Raw genomic sequence first — 17,292 nt, 5'->3', positions numbered from 1 at the left:
TGAAATGACCGTGGTGGGGAGAGGTGCAGTGACTGCAGAAAGAGGGATAAAGACCTTACCACGGGAGTTCGTCAAATTGCAGCGGAGATTTTTATAATCTCTGGGGATGTTAACTGGTTTGGCCCACAAATAGTATTGGAAAAATATTCACCTCTTTCGTGGTACTGTTCGCACCTCTCTTTAGATGCTGGGATTCGTCAAAGCCTGGGAAACCTGACCAGTCAGCCTTAAAACTGGAACAGAGAAAAAAGAAACTCACACATGCAGCTTTGTTAATTTAACTAAGTGCCCCAGCTCCTGGGAGCACATTGATGACCTACTACAACCCACCACACCGTCTCATTTCACCCCTAAGTCTGGCCTCTGTTCAAACCTGGAAGTAGGAAGAACCAAAGTGAATTGGATTTGTGTTTAACTTTTTCGTTAAGCATTTTTAGTTCTCCTCTAAAATTCACCTGTTTTGTGTGTGGGGTGCGGGGGTTTAAAATATACCTTGAATTTCTGATAGGTTGAAGGAAATAGCTGCCGCACATTTTCTACATCATAAAAGTGACACTTTAGAAGTTCCTCATTGACTGTGATGTGTTTTGCAGTTCTGCGGGCATGAAAAGTGCTATATAAATGCAAGTATTTGTATCTTGCTTTATTGGCTAAGAAGGAAGTCATTGGAGTGGGATCTGAATCCCTTTGATTCAGGGGTGAGAATGCAACTATGTGAGCTGTGGCTGACACTCAAAGGGCTGTCAGAGGCAAATGAAGTACAGGGGCAGGGAAAGAATATGGGATTAGGCCTACAGCTCCAAGAGAATACCAAATCTGGATTGGTGAAGCCAAAGACCTGTTTCCATGGTGTAATTCCTAGATAATTGCAGTGTCATTACGCTAATGGTTTCTGCAAACCATGAATATTGTGTGGCAATCTCAACTGTCTTTTTCTCTTGAAAAGAATTCCCCTTTCAAAACATATTGCCAGGATGGTGAATAGATTCTTTGGGAATTTCCAAGGAGCTTCTGTTGGGGAAGATTGTCAGAAATCCCATTTGCACATGGAAATGGAATTTCCATTGAAGTTACAACAGGAATGGGAGACGATCCAAATGAATTTCTGCCAAATATAAATCCCGAGGAGAGGAGTCAATATTTTCTTTTCATTTCGAGTCTTAAAAAATAAAGTCACTCATGGTTCATTGGCCCCTAGTAGCCAAATGACTGTTTCCATAGTAACTGCTGTTCATTTCGTTTTGAGCTTTTGCTCAGTGTTATGAGAATGTGATCAACAAACCTTACTTGTCATTGCTGCATGGTAGCCACAGCTCTTTGTTTCTTGGCAGTAGCAAAAAAATCTTAAGGAATAATTCCATATTAGCAAAGTCATTTTACAATTTCAACTGATTCTTCGTTAGTCCCAAGAAGGTGACTTTATAACTATGGTTAAATTGGACAGAGGGGTTTCAACATCTGTCGCAGGAGTAAGTAAGCAGTGAGATAGAATGAAGTATATTTAATATCGTAAACTGGCAGAGACTTGCAAAATATTTGCAGTCAAATTGTGTTGCAACGGTACTTCTTTAAATACAGGATTTCTATTCAAAAACAGAATCAAAAATTCCCACTTTCATATGTAAAAACAGGCCCGGGGGTATCAATACAAATTTTTGCAAACAGGTCTTTGTGACTTGTTTAAAATCATATATGAAAGTCTAATTGCAGATTGTTTTCATTCTGTGTTGAAAAAGCAGCTTTACATCTGATGGATTCTATTATTGCAGAACTAAGCACTCTTTCCATAGGAATAAGTACTCTTCCTATAGAAACAAATACTCTTTCTATAGGAATAAATACCCTTTCTATAGGAATAAATACTTTCTATAAATAAATATTATTTATAAATTATAAATTTAGAAATAAATATTATTTCTATAGGAATAAATACTTTCTATAGAAATAAATACCCTCTCTAAAGGATTAAATATTCTATAGAAATAAATATTATTTCTATAGGAATGAATGCTCTTTTTATAGGAATGAATATCGTCTCTGTGGGAATAAATATTGTTTCTATAGGAATACTCTATTTCCTTGGAAATTGCCGGTTACAATTACAACATCCACCAATGAAGACAAAGATTCCATAACTACCAATCTTGTTCCATCATAAAGTCCATGTTTAGGATTCAGGTTTTGTAGCAACATTAAAGTTAGTCCTTCCTTGCATTTAACTTTGTGTGGTGGCAGACCCATTGGAGTTAGATTGTGTGGAAACTCTGGAGGTTATAGACTGTTATCATCTTCTTTGTCTATAGAATCAACACTTGTAACTCAACACACAATTTTGCTGAAACCTTTTCATTCAAATCCAGTGAATCTTCATTTTTAAAAGAATAAAGAACAGCTTTTGAAAAATAACTTGTATTAAAGAATTGTCCCCACCATTTTGCCACACTCAACCAATTCCTTCATCTCATTACCCCTGCCATGCCATCCCTATCCCAATCCTTCCATCCCTCCCATGCCAGCCCCACCCCATTCTTAGCATCCCCAATCTTCCTATCTATCCCACCCCATCCCTCATGGGAACAAGTATCTTTAGTCAAGGTAACTTTGTTGATCAGCTCCTTTAACATCCTCTGTTCTTGTCCTCCACCATCTCCTTCTACTCCATTACCACTGCCACCAACCAGTGACAACCACACGTGTGTCATGTGCTCCAGTCCTCCTTGACCGTACGTGCCTCCACATACGCCAGTCACTGCCCATCAAAGGTGTCCACAACAGATGCACCCTTAAATAGACTAGTCAAAATAGTCTGGACAGAAAGCAAAAACATATTTTAATATTATTATAGACACTACTGATGCTGATATTGGTGATCAACTATTTGATGCTTTCAGTACAGGCATTAGCATTTTTATTTTAACGAGTTGTCAAGAATTCAACACATCTATGAAATAATTTTTTTAGTTAATCCTTGTTGTCTATTTTAAAATTCTTGCCTGTGAGTGAAACTATAGGAATTTAACTTGACAGAATCCATCCATCGCAAAAATCCCTCCAGTAGTTTACATAGGATGTTCTTTTTAAGCTCAAGGATTATTTGTGTAAATTAGGGACTACAGACATTTTGATTCCTGTTTCGAGATTTTGATCTGCTGGGGGCAGAATTGGAACTATGATCCAATTCTGTGTGTATGTTTGCTAAATAGATTTTTCCCCTCATTAAGCCGTGGAAGATATTTGACCTGTTCTGAATTGCTTTAGTTACCAAAAATATCAGTGAAAGATGAAAGAGACAGGCCGTATCCTTCAGTACCCTTTCTCGCCCTATTAATGATCAAGAGTATGAGGCTTTGTCGGAGCTTTGTACATCAGCCCTGTTGTACTTGAAAGTTGCTGTTATTTCTGGCAGTTAAAATATTCAATGTGCAACTGTTCTTCTCAAATAATTGGTGCGGAAAAGAAGGGTTTGCACTGTTGATTTTACTTAAGGAAGAAACCAACAGTTTTTCTTTCTCTTTCATCCTCTCATCGTGCTGCAGTGACAAGATGTTTCCAGCCCTGGGTTTTGGTGCACAGCTACCTCCTGACTGGAAGGTAAGGTTTCAATTTTTGATTTGGCTTCTATTACAATTATTCAGTCACATTTTATAACTTACTGCAATTGAGTTTGTCTGGGGCTGTTTAGATTTCAAATAGGCGTTGCTTTGAAGGAACCAATGGTCCAATGGGTTAGCAAGTTCACATCTTGGGTTACTAGGGGGCTATTTAGCGTGGCCAAAGCTGCACATCTTTGAAGTATGGAAGAAAACCAGAGCATCCGGAGGAAGCCCACACAGACGTGACAAGAACATGCAAACTCCATGCAGATACTCACCCAAGGCTGGAATTGAACCCGGGTCCCTGGCACTGTGAGGCATTAGTGCTAACCACTATGCTGCCAGTTGCCTTTCCAGCTCTGTGTGCATGTGCACAGGATCCAAATCCCACCCAAACTGATGAGCTGAGCATTTCTTCTTTCAGCTGGCTGCTAGAGACCTATGTTACGATCCTAGTGGGTATTAATACTAGACGGGAAGATCCAAGAGTAGAACCTTGGTCCAAAAGATTGTTACTTTTGATTTTTTTTAGAAAACATGGAAGAACAGCGTCGTTAGACTGCTAATTAGTTTTTAACAACAAGAAAAAGTTATTAAATATGAAAAGTTTGACTATAATACTTCTTTACTCCCCCTTTAGGTTCGCAAGTGTATACAGTTTTCACAAACAACACCCCATTCTGAAACCGAATAGCCAATGATTTTGATTCATTATTGTCACATGTATTAGTATACAGTGAAAAGTATTGTTACTTGTGCACCATACAGACAAACAAAACATATTGTACATAGGGAAGGAAAGGAGAGAGTGCAGAATATAGTGTTACAGTCGTAGCTAGGGTGTAGAGAAAGATCAATTTAATGTGAAGTAGGTCCATTCAAAAGTCTGATAGCAGAAGGGAAGAAGCTGTTTTCAAGTCGGTTGGTATGTGACCTCAGACTTTTGTATCTTTTTTCCCGACAGAGGAAGATGGAAGAGAGTATGTCCGGGGTGCATGGGATCCTTGATTATGCTGGCTGCTTTTCCGAGGCAGCGGGAAGTGTAGACAGTGTCAGTGGATGGGATGGTTTGAGTGATGGACTGGGCTTCATTCATGACCCTTTGTAGTTTCTTGCAGTCTTGGACAGCGCAGGAGCCATACCAAGCTGTGATACAACTGGAAAGAATGCTTTTTATGGTCTTCTGTGAATCTTCTGTGGATTTCTTCTCACAATCCCTAGAAGATTGTCTTATAAATGTTTCCAAACTCCACTCCCAAAAAAGTTACACTTTAAAATCTTCTTTCAAACAATGTTTTCCATCAACTGTTTGCATTAATAATCCAGTCTATGTTTTCTAACCATCCTGTCAAATAAACCTTCCTCTCCACTCTTCTGATAAAGAATCCAGTTCCAGGTATTTCACCTCTCCTTTCAGGCTTCCTTTGTCTTGGATGCTTTTACACCATCTCTGAGATCTAGCCACCAATTTCCACAATTATTCCAAATAATGTCTCACAAACTATAGTATGATCTTACAAGCCTTAGAACTACTTCAGATATTTTTATGATCTCTCCTGAGCCAACTTCTTTTCAGCATTATCTGTGGCTCTAGTGAACAGTACCCTGCTCTTGTTTCAGTTTCCTCAATTCCTTTACCTCAGACTTCTTGGAAACTTCTCTTCAATTTTCTTGTTTTCTTAACTAGTCATTCTTTAAGTTTCTGGCATGGTTTTCTTAACCATTACCCCACAGTATGGACTTTCTTCTAGCAAAGCTGAGAGAGATGTTCCCTCCCTAGCTTCCTATAATCAATTACTATGAATTCAGCCAAAAGTAAACCCAAAAAGCATTCCTACTCTAAAGATGTCCCTGGTTATTAAGCAATTATCTTTTACTTCTCTCAACCTGTCTACTTTTTATGCCACAACCCTCTCTAGAAGCAACCTAAACTGACCAAACCCCCACACATGCAAATACCTTTGTGTAGCATGAATCTAATTCGGGTTTTATTCCTCTTACACAGAACCATTAAAGGGAACTCACTTAAATCCATACCTTGTTCCTAATATTTAACAATATAAATATAGCTCATTTAATATTACTTCTGATTTCCTGACACCTAAATAAACAGATTTTGGGTACTCACAAGACTGGAAGCTTGAGCTATCATTCCATTTCTTTCTTCATGGCAATGCTTCAGCCAATAAGAGTTGGCTTGCCAAAAAATCAGCACCTTTGTTTCCAGTAGTATAAATTGTGATCATTTGAAATGTTGTATTCTTGTGTCTGTCCTGATGAGTGCAAGACAGAAAGCTTCAGCAACATGTCTCCCTTCTCAGTCACATTCAAGCTCTGTAACTACCTAGTGACTGTTAGGTACAAGACCTCAGCATTATAGCTACAGTTTTAAAATCAGTTGGCAATCTAACTTGCAAGAAATTGGCTACCTTCCTAAAATTGATACAAACTAACACTGCTCAAGAAAATTATGGAGGAATTCAATCTGCATCTAATCATACAATACTGAATACTCAATATTGTCACAGGATTTAGTAAAAATAAAAATCCATTCCCTTGCACAGATGTCCCTCAATTTGATGAGTTTAAATGTTCCCAGAAGAAAAATTGAGGCCTTTTTTTAGATCTGAAATGAAACGCAGTACAGTTGCTGAATGTGTGAATGATTCACAATGCGTTGCAAGCTGCCAGCTGTCCAGTATAAAGGAATCCATTTACTCTCACTGTTACAGACTTCATTACTCTTCTTCATGGTCTAAGACTGGGTTCGATTTCTCACCTACTGACCCTTAGTGACTCCTATCAATTGTAGTGAATAGAGATATTGACCAAGGCGTTCACACACAGATTGTGGGAAGGGAAAAAAATTACCTGCTTTTCAGTTCATCATTACTGATAAAGTGAGATCAAGAGGCACTTAGTTCAAGCGTGACTACTTCCAGTTAAGCAGCAAACCTAATGTTTATATTGGGGTTGTCCAGCCTTCACGTTAGGGACTACATTACAATATTTCTCTCACTCACGGGGTCAATGAACATATTTTGGAAAGGTAAAGCATTAGAAATTTATCTTACTGCTACCAAAATAATAAAAAATGTACATTTTAATGAACAAGCTCCAAATGAGAAAACTAATTGATTAGCTTACTTCCTTGCCACGATATTGAGCACTGATTCAGTGAGGTTTCTGGCATTGTAGTTGCTACATTAAGGTGGTAGGTGATTCCTAATTGAACTGACACTGTTACGAAACTACCTGTCATCATGGATTTAATGACCTCTCATTTATCTATGCCTGCAGAACCCAGCATTTTGTTTTCCAATAACATACTTCATAAAATTTGTGAAAGTGGATTACAGAACATTTCAACATTATAGAAAGCGCCATAAAACTCCACTTCTCTCCATACAGTGTGTTCCAATCTTGGGTGCCTCAATACAATTGTAATTCTTTTCATATTTTCAATATACATTTCATGTCAGGCATATAGCCTCCGGGCCAAACATTTCACATACACAAAGTGCAATAAAATTCAATTTTTCTTCATACAACCTGTTCCTCTCTTGAGGTGTCTCAATGGAACTTCAGTACTTTTGTATTCATATTTAATATCAGGTATATACCTTGACGGGTTCCACAAATTTCCCAGCTCTTCAGTGCACTATGGCTGAAAGGCCTTAGACAGTGACATTTTCCCATTGCGTCCCTGTGGCAGCTGCTTCAAGCTTCAGTGCGCCCCTCAGTACATAGTCCCGAATGTTGGAATGTGCCAGTCTGCAAAACACAGCCAAGGACAATTCTTTGCACTGGAAAACTAGTAAGTTTCGGGCAGACCAAAGAACACAAAACTGATAATCCTCCAGATGCTTATCTCAGCTTTGTGAGGACAGATCTCCCCAAAAGCACATACTTTTGAATTCCTCTGTTTCTTTTAAGACAGTGAGGTAAACTTTCCAATCCTTCCCACTGCAAGAATGGTTGTGGGTGGGACGGACAATTTAACAGATCATTGAAAGAACCTTGACCTCAGGCAGGAATTTCCTGTCCTCGGCGGACAGGACCGGAAGACCTCACCCAGTGTATCTAGATGTTAATCAGGAAAATAGATAAATAAATGGTCACAGGAGTCCAAATGGTGATAAATTTCATAGTGTAAATATGTTGAAATGATTCCCTGTTAATAACAACGGTGACTTCTCTTCCATCCTTCCCATAGCCTTTGTTACTAGTTTTGCACCATACATTCAAGTTTTCAAAGTGTGCAAGAACAGATTACACTATTCTGTCACCAAGAGAGACGACACTGTTCAGCCTTGTTGAAATCAGAGTCAGGAAGTTAAGACACTGAATGCAGCAATAAGGACAAGTATCCAGATATTACATAAGCCTTTTCTTTCAATGAAAATTTACCTAGTCTCTTGCTATGGTGTCATATTTGATGTAACAGAACACTCACTCCATTTATGTACATAATGCATTACCCCATTCCCTGCACATATTCTGAAGACAATACCAAAAAAAATCCTTGAATGCCCAAAGCTAACAGTGCAGAGGCAACTAGTGTAAACCAGGGAGATTCCAACTTCAAGTTCTGAATGGATGACCTTAGCTCAGCTGGAAGCAAACGCACTATATGTGGCCTTGTTATTCCTAAATTAGTGAAGTGAAGGGAAAAAAAATCACATGAGCTTTATCTGTCTTAAAACAAGCATGGTTTTTGCTCTGTTCCGTTGCAATCTTTGTACAGTTACTGTCACACTATAAGACAGTCTTGAATAGGGAACCTTACTTCAGCATCGCAAGGTTTTAAAGTTCTACATACAAAAGTAAAACTTAAAAAGGAGAAACTGTAATGCACTTAATCACGATTCAGTGGCCCTTGTTGGAAAGTGCATGTTAGAGGATAGAATTGGATTTGGCTGCAAGTTTCTTAATAGCTGCATACTATGCCACCATTCAGTATCAATATACAAAATCATAGAGGGAATTACCAACTTCCTCTCTCTTTCCACCACTTTGGCAGATAGTCTGTCCCTCACAGCCTGTCATAGTTCCTCTCCCCGGGCAAGTAGCCTCTGCTTCACAGCCTCTCTTCCTTCCCCTTACCCTCCCCACGGCAGGCAGCTTCTGGTAGACAAGGTACCAAGTGTGGGGGGTGGTAAACTATTTATCAAGTGGGATACAGGAAGATCTGCCACACCATCATCCTAATACATATTTGCACACAAGTAGGATGATTTTGTTGGCGTTTTAGTTGTTAACTGCTCAGTTTAACAACTGAATCGATCTTTCAGTGATGACACTGAGCAGTCAAGTGTGTTGGTCGTTGTTGTCACAATAACATCTTCTTCAATGATCCGACTTAATGGAATAAATGTTTTAAATTACATTTAATTGTGGTTGAAAGAATCAAAAGGCTGAATTGCAATTTCTCTGTTTTATTTTAAGACAAGTGAATCTTAATAGTTGGAGGGCAATGAAGTTTGTGAATGGTGCAGCATGGGTTTCATCCCCTGTGATGTTCTTGGTGAGGGGCAGAGGCACCATTACTGTCTATCTGCCACATGGTGCAGGAATGATAAGCTCCTGTTCCTCAGCACTATCCCTGCCTTCTCCATCAGTGCACATAGTGAGAATTGAAAGCAACTTATCCTGTTCATTTTCGTAAGTTGAACTTAACAAGTTCCGCTTTTTTTTATATTGCGCCCATATTGTCTTCCGGAATCACATCCTTAAATCTGTTAAAGTTTCTGTGAATAGGAAGTTACTATTATTAGTACAGTTGATACTGACAGCATATCACATCTGAGGCTATGACTGTGACGGGACTGGTATTATTGTAATGTCTGCAGCCAAAGTATGAGGAATATGATCTTCTGAATACATTATACGATACAATAGAACCCTCTTCAATCGAACCTAGCATTGTTCAAATCCAATTACTGGAGTTTGAAGATGCTGTCGTCAACATTCTTTTTACACCCATCCAATAAGCCTCACTTAATATATCACAAGTGCATTTCTTGTGATTTTGTCATGGTGGAAGATCAATTTAAAATATTTCCTCTATAATATGCTCCTTGTACGACTCCTAAAGATTATCAGTAGAGGAGAGAGGATGTGTTAATACTGAGTTGCAATGTTAAGGAAGCACATCATTTGCCAATGTTTTCCTGAACTAAATGATATCTCTGCTGGTCAAATATCAGAAGCTAGATGACAATTGCCAACTCGCTTCACATTATAACTAGCTCAATAGAACCATATCAGCTTACATTAAATGCTATAATCATAAAGCCAGAATATCGTATGAAGTATTAGGCATTTGGAGTTTGCTCCAGCTAATAAACTACGTAGTGAATGTGTTGCCTGTCTGAGCCTCAATTTTGAGAATTCATCCACGTTCTTGAACTATTCCCTGGCCTTTTCCCTCCCTATCTCTGTAACCATCTCCTGTCCTTTTTTAGAACAGCCTTGTAAGGTACCTTGTGCCATTTTATTATATGACAGGCACTTTGTAAATGCTGACTGTCCTTCGTTTGATTTGATTCAATTTAATACCAGGCTCTGGATAGATGGCATCTATACCCTTCTTCGCAACCATGTTTTTCTTAAAGATGTCCCAGATGTTTGAAGCTTAATGGTATGAAATGTAATGGTTTGGATTTGCGTAAGCAAAATTACCTGCACCTCCTTAAATCTGGTTTATTGCATTTGCTGCTCCCAATGCGGTCTACTCTACATCAGAGAGACCAAACGCAGACTGGATGACCACTTTGCAGAACACCTTCGGTCTGTCCGCAAGCAGGACCCTGTCCTTCCTATCACTTGCCATTTCAACACACCACCCTGCTCTCCCATCCACATGCCCGCCCTTGGCCTTTTGCAATGTTCTAGTGAAGCCCAATACAAACTTGAGGAGCAGCTTCTCATCTTCCGATTGGGAACTTTACAACCTTCTGGACTGAACAATGAGTTCAACAACTTGAGAGCATGAACTCTCTCCTCCACCTTCACCCTATTTCCATTTATTTTATTTCATTTCTCCTTTTCATTTCATCCATCCACCTTTATCACTTTTCATTCTTACTTCTATTTTTCCACTTCTGAAATCTCACTCTCCATCCTGTCTCCAAGTAGGGCCAACTGCCAGATTTCTCAGAAAGTCCCTTAATAATCTGTACTTCTGTTCTGCCATTCACACATTCCAATCATTTAATGAACACTTCTAGCACCCCTCTCAGCCTTCATCACCATTTACACTTCCTTTGTCCAATTACAGCCCCTCCCCCCATAATATAAATCTTGTCTTTTTTTTTGCTTTCAACTCTGATGAAGCATCATCCATACACAAAAAGTTGGCTGTCTTCTCTCTCCACAGATGCTGTCAGACCTGCTGAGATTCCCCAGCATTTTCTGTTTTTGTTTCAGATTCCAGCATCTGCAGTACTTTGCTTTTATCTGTTTACAGTGATATTGGCTGAGGGAGGGACAGAGATTGTCCAGGGCATCTATTCTTCATTTGACAGGGAACTTTTACATCAATCTGAGGAGGTAGATAGGGTCTCGACTTAAGATCCCACTCAATGATGCAGCCTGCACTCAGTGTTAGAGTCAAGCCTAGAATAGATGCTCAACTCCACAGGCTGAAATTTACGGAGGTGGAACTGGGGGTATTTCTTGCACCCCCTCCCTCCCCTTTACAAAACCAACCAATTTTAAAAAGGCAATAAGAGACGGCCAATGGTAAAACAAGCACAGACTGTAATATCCAGTGTTCAGTGGGAGCAAGTCCCACTCGCGAGAGCTGACAGACAATCTGATTGGTCAGAAGCTCCAGGGCATTGCCAGGATTGCAGGCAGCCCCAGAAAGAAGAGTAATGAATCCCCAACTAAGTCCTAAGTCCCTGGTCTTTAGGGAGGGGAAGGGCTCAGACACAGTAAGAAGTCTCACAACATCAGGTTAAAGTCCAACCAGTTTATTTGATAGTAAACCCACAAGCTTTTGGGGTTTGCTCAGACACCCAGGAAGGTTGGGGGAGGGAAGACAAAGGGGCTAGGGGGGATGAGCTTCAAAGGCCAGCTGGGAGGTACAAAAAAGTGGGGGTATTGCCCCCATTGTGCAGAAGGGAACCCTGCAGGAAATCCCCACCTTCTTCCCTGCCTTTTAGCCAGCTGTCAATTGGCTTGTTAACAAGTTCAATCGGCTATTAGTTTTTTTTTAATTGGCAAGTGCACTGCCAATTTTGGCTCCTGCCCACTTATTGTTTTACGGAGCCTGAATCACGCTTAGATAGGAAGGCAGTGGTCTAACCATTCCTCACATTTAATGAGATCCCATCCCCCCCAAAACCTCTTATGAGGTTTGAACCCGCCATCTTCTGAATTAGAGGTGCTATTGACTGCAAAACCAACTCTTGGACGCATTTAGCTCACTTCAGGAAGGTACACGTCCAGAGTCACCTTTCAAAGCTGGTCCTCAGAGACTAGACAATAGTGCTCATCAACTGTGGGCAGATACACTCTAATTCACTGATCAACTGTCTGTTTCTCCTCTTCCACACCTTCCCCTGCTCTTTCTAACTTGTGCTCCATCATCAACTGGACCACTCTCTTTAAATTCACATCCCTGGTTAATATACCCATGAATTTTGACAGTGTTCCCCTCCCCCGCTTCCCCACTTCATCCCACTGCCCCTCCTTGAAATGGGATGCTCTGCCGCTGCTATCGCAGCTACTGCCTCTGATTCAGCTACCACCATCACAAGAAACTTTTAAGCTGCGGCAAGCCTGTAAGACCTGTCTCAGGGAACAGGGTCCTACCTGTTAATGAGTGAGGGTCTTACAGGAAACAGTCACCTTGCTGGGTGATGCCAATGAGCTGAACCCAGACATACACCTGTGCTTGAGCAACCTACAGTCAATGAGGTTCAAACGCCGGGATTCTTCAAACTGCAGTTCTCTCTGGGTCATTGGGTCTGTAAAACGTTTTAATTAAATTGATCTTCATATTGTTGAATTCAGTTTGCTGCTAAATTGTCTGTGGCTATACAGCACTAACAAACAAATCTAACGAACAAACGAATTGGGCATTGAATGTGTGTGCACGATGTAAACAAGTTCATTTTGGGAGGAAAACTAATTTTGCTTTTGCAACTACCTGAGGGGGAAAGATATATCAATTAAACAGCAGAAGTTGGGAAATCTTATGCATTCCTCTCATTAAATGGTCCTTGAGAATGACTGTTTTTTCTGTGAATGATCTATGGTCAGCATCGTTAGACTTGGTTGTTCTTTTCCGTCCCTCCTGCCAAATATAAAACAGAGAAACTGATTAATTGGAAGATCCTTTATCCTGATGCCTTTTATTACAAAGAGTTCAACAAGGTTTTGTTCGTCGACTGCCCATGACTGTTGGGTTCCTCACATTTTTAATTGGAATTAGGGGAAGTCAGTGAAGTGAATACATTTGCTGTACAATCCTGAAAGTCGCCCTCACTGTGCAATAGAAAGCAGATGATTTCCCCAGTCCCCTGACCAATGTTTACCCTCATAGCCAGCACCACTAACAAAGATGATCTGGCCATTGCTGTTTGTGGGGCTTTGTGTGTGTAAATTAGTATTTGACTGTCCTTGACCATCCCAGAAATTGCAGTTTATAACAATAATAGAGATGTTATCTAATCTCAATAATCAAGATTTCTTAATTAGTCTGCAATTTACCCAGAAATGTAACAAGGCAAACCCAGATTGAGGGAGAGTGTTGGAAACTGTTGTACCATACCACTTCTGAGACCTTCTTGTATGTTGGTTACGACTGGCTAAGGAATGATTGCAGAGACATACAAATGTCTGAACAATAACTTGCTTATTGGCTGAACATAACTTCATACAAGATATGGGGTGGGATACTACCGCACACACACACACACACACACACACACACACCAATTCCATGGCATGTTCTGCAGAGACATTGGCAGGCAGTGGAATTTTCCAGTCCCACCACTCTCAATGGGGTTTCCTATTGCTCGCAGCCTCTGTCATCGGGGAACCCATGGCAGGGGGTCGCTGTCGGCAGGACCGGAAGATCCCACTAGCGAGAACAGCCAGAAAATCCTCCCCTAGATGTTACCAAGTTTAATCATGAGCTGTCTCTTTCTCAACAGTCAGTCATGTGTCTTTCTCACACCATCATATGGATGGTCCTCTTTCTCCAGTTGCACACATTAACCAATCCTTTCAACCCTGAACTACCCTAATACTACAGGATCCATCACTTTTTTCCTTCCAGGCACGCAACTATTTAATGTCATGCCCCTAGTTGGCCGTATATTGTATACCAGAAATCTTCTTTACTGAAAAAACTATCTGATTTTCATTGTGATCACTAATTACTTTACCATCTCTCAAAGAAGTTTAATCCATTGATCAATATAGGAACAAGAGTGTTGACAAGCCTGTACTATTATTAAATTAGATCATCACTGCTCGATATATTAAATCCATTTATATCTCTCAATTTCATATTCCTTGAAACCCTTACCTATTCAATTGACCCCAGTAAGTGTAGCTCTTTCAGGGAGGGGAGTGCTAGATATTCACTAAAAACCTGGGGCTGGCACGATATCTCAATGAATTGAGTACTACTCTGAACTCTTTTAGATATTCGGATGTATTTTGCTGAGGTGAATTTTGAAATGTGAATGAGGCTGATGCTAACTCAGCCTGAGTCCTCAATTCTTTTATACAGCTCTTGCCTTGCGCTGATCATAATGACGATCTACCCTAGTCTGATTTGCAGTTATTTTAAGAGCCTCGTTGCTATGGCAAGTTCTGAAATGCATATTCAGTGAATAAAAAAGTTAAGTGTGGGTCATCACTTTTCAGGTAAATTCTATCAATACTAATCTGTTTTCTTTCCCAAAATCAGCATTTCTGCATACAGTGATTTGCAGAACACACAAATGTTCATTGTTGTAGTATAGATTATGAATGTTCACGTGTCAAATTCAAAACATCCTTGTTATTTAGCTACAGACGCACTTCAGTGGCTGGTAGACTCCCGTTCTATTGCACCAAGTGTATTAGACAGTGTGAACAGTTCTCTCTAGGATCATATGGAGTATGAATGAGAGGTCCTACATCATTAGGGACTTGACAGATGTTTATTGTGGATGTCTCTGTTGCCATGAGACAGCAACATCCCTGGATTAAAAATGGAACCAGTATTTAATCTGCAAATATCATTGGATGCAAAGTTGCAGCGATAATCTTTTTAAATGTTAACTCCATGCGCTTGTATTATGCAGCCCCTCTCACACATAAATAAACATGCAAAATAGGCATTTTAATTGGCAAATTAATTTCAAAGTATATTTCATCAAGGTAAACATAGAAAATGGAAGTAGGCCATTCAGCCCTTTGAGCCTATTCTGCCATTCATTATGATCATGACTGATCATCAATAGCCTGATTCACTCTCCCTCCCCCTCCCTACCTCCTTGGTCCCCTTTACCCAAGAACTATATCTAACTTCTTCAAAAACTGAAAAATGCTGGAAAATCTCAAAGATCTGACAACATCTGTGGAGAGAGAATAGAGCTAACACTTCGAGTCTGGGTGACCCTTCATCAATGTTTTGACCTCAACTGCTTTCTGTGGTAGCGAATTCCACAGGGTTACTGCTTTCTTGGTAAAGAAATTTCTTCTAATCTCAGTCCTAAACGATTTAATCTTCATGCTCAGAAGTGCCCCCTGTTCACCATGTTCATCAAAGGACTTCATAGTTTCCTGTCTAGGCAGGGAGAAGCATTCAAGTCCCCTATGCCAAATAATGATCCACCACCAACCACTCATGGACCTTTATGACCCTATTGTCACTATTGTTAACTAACCCACTAAACATTGTACAGAACCAATGGGCATGGAAGTGCCACAACTTGGCATGGGATCATGAGGGGCCATGGGGGTGGGTAGAATGGCATAGATTAGCATTGGAGATATGAGGGGAGGTGGGTGGAGGGAGGGACTTATAGCTTGATATAGTGTGCATGGGAAGGACTTTTTGAGCTTACCTTTCAGAAAATTCCTTTGTACAGACATGGAGTGGTGGTAGTGTAGTGGTATTGTCGCTGGACTAATAAGCCAGCGACCCAGGGTAATGCTTTTGGGACCAGGGTTCAAATCCCACCATGGCAAATAATGAAATTTAAATTCAACATCTGGAATTAAAACTCCAATGAAACTATAGTTGATTGTTATAAAAACTGATCTGGTTCACTAATGCTCTTTAGGAAAGAAAATCTGCCGTCTTTACCTGGTCTGGTCTACATGTGACTCCAGATCTACAGCTATGTAGGTGACTCTTAAATGCTCTCTGAAATGGCCTAGCAAACTACATAGTTCAGGGACAATTAGAGATGGCAATAAATGCTGGCCCAACCAGCAACACTCACATCCCATGGATGAATAAAAGACTATGCTTCATGACACTCCTAAGGGGATGTGAACCACAACAATTAAAAAGCTGCCCCAACTCAATGAACATTTCAAAGAACTGGAACATGCCTATCTCTCTGATGAAGCTGGCCAGGTCAGGACTATAGGATGCAGACTCACAAGCTAACTCAACCCATACCCCATTAAAAGGCCCTAGTGAAAATTGGAATTCCCGGTATTGGGGTCAGGAACACCAGAATCAGAACCTAGTCGCCATTTTTAAGGAGCTCCCAAGTCACTCCAAATTGGTGAAAATCCACGGAAAACTCACAACTTCAGAGTTAAAAGTTCTACCACTGACACTATGTTGGAGTAACTGGCTTACAAGAGCCATAGGAGAGACGACAGGGTATAAATAGCCCTCGGCATCATGTAATGAATGTCATTGCAGTAACACGATGGTCATTGTACTTTTTGTGAATGGCATACCAATTGAAGCAGCTTAGAACAGCAAAATTATATAATGTCAAAGTAATTACATTGCTGTTTAACAGCAAGCTGTTAGTATGGAGATATACTTTGGAGAAAATGTGAATTTGAGAAGAGACTACTAAACAAAACATCAATGGCACTAGCATTTGTAATTTTTCAGTACTATTAATTAAACCAAAATCATCTTTATCCCAAATGATTTGTTTGCAACAAAAATGAGCATAATAGCATATGGGAGGGAAAAACTAGTCCCTGAAAATGCCCAGTCACAGCCATGAAGATATCAAGTGCCAAGATTGAAAGGAAGCAGGAATGAAAAACAGGATTCCTAAACTGTTGTACAAGCCAACTTTAATGTTCAGATTCCAGCATCAAATTAAACTTCAACAGAAGACTAGTGTGGGTTAGTCAGTCACTTTTTTGTTTCCCCAACAAGGGAGAAGAGGTAGCATACTATGGCAGTGATGAGCAGTGATAAACCAGTGACCTCTCAAAGCAGGCTATATTTCTGTTAAGCCTCAGGTGTAAATGTGACTTCTTGGCTGTAACACATCAGACTGAATTGGCTGAAGATCTTCATGCTGGGTGCAGGGGTGAGGGGGCACTGTATGAAGTCATCATTAAGTGCCCTGAAGTTTAAGTCTAAGAGGAATGTTGCTTACTTGGAACTGAAATAATGATAGGTTAGAAATTAGAGTTGTTTCCTTTCATTTTTTAACTTATTGTTCAACTGTTAAAAGTTAAGCTGTTTCATTTTGTAAAGAGT

At 40.0% G+C, this 17,292-nt stretch overlaps 1 protein-coding gene across 1 annotated transcript in view; it reads left to right on the top strand.

The window, feature by feature from the left end:
- The window catches only part of cpne2 (copine II), a 259,830-nt gene that overhangs the window by 166,095 nt on the left and 76,443 nt on the right, over positions 1-17,292 (top strand). The window contains exon 12 of the mRNA XM_080187114.1: positions 3,537-3,591. Within this exon, the coding sequence (XP_080043240.1) occupies positions 3,537-3,591 (55 nt within the window). The remainder of the gene's footprint in view (positions 1-3,536; positions 3,592-17,292) is intronic.

This window comes from Carcharhinus amblyrhynchos, chromosome 4 (genome assembly GCF_965287045.1).
Source record: "Carcharhinus amblyrhynchos chromosome 4, sCarAmb.v2.hapA, whole genome shotgun sequence".
Classification (NCBI taxonomy): domain Eukaryota; kingdom Metazoa; phylum Chordata; class Chondrichthyes; order Carcharhiniformes; family Carcharhinidae; genus Carcharhinus; species Carcharhinus amblyrhynchos.
This window is presented reverse-complemented; position numbering and strand designations above follow the sequence as displayed.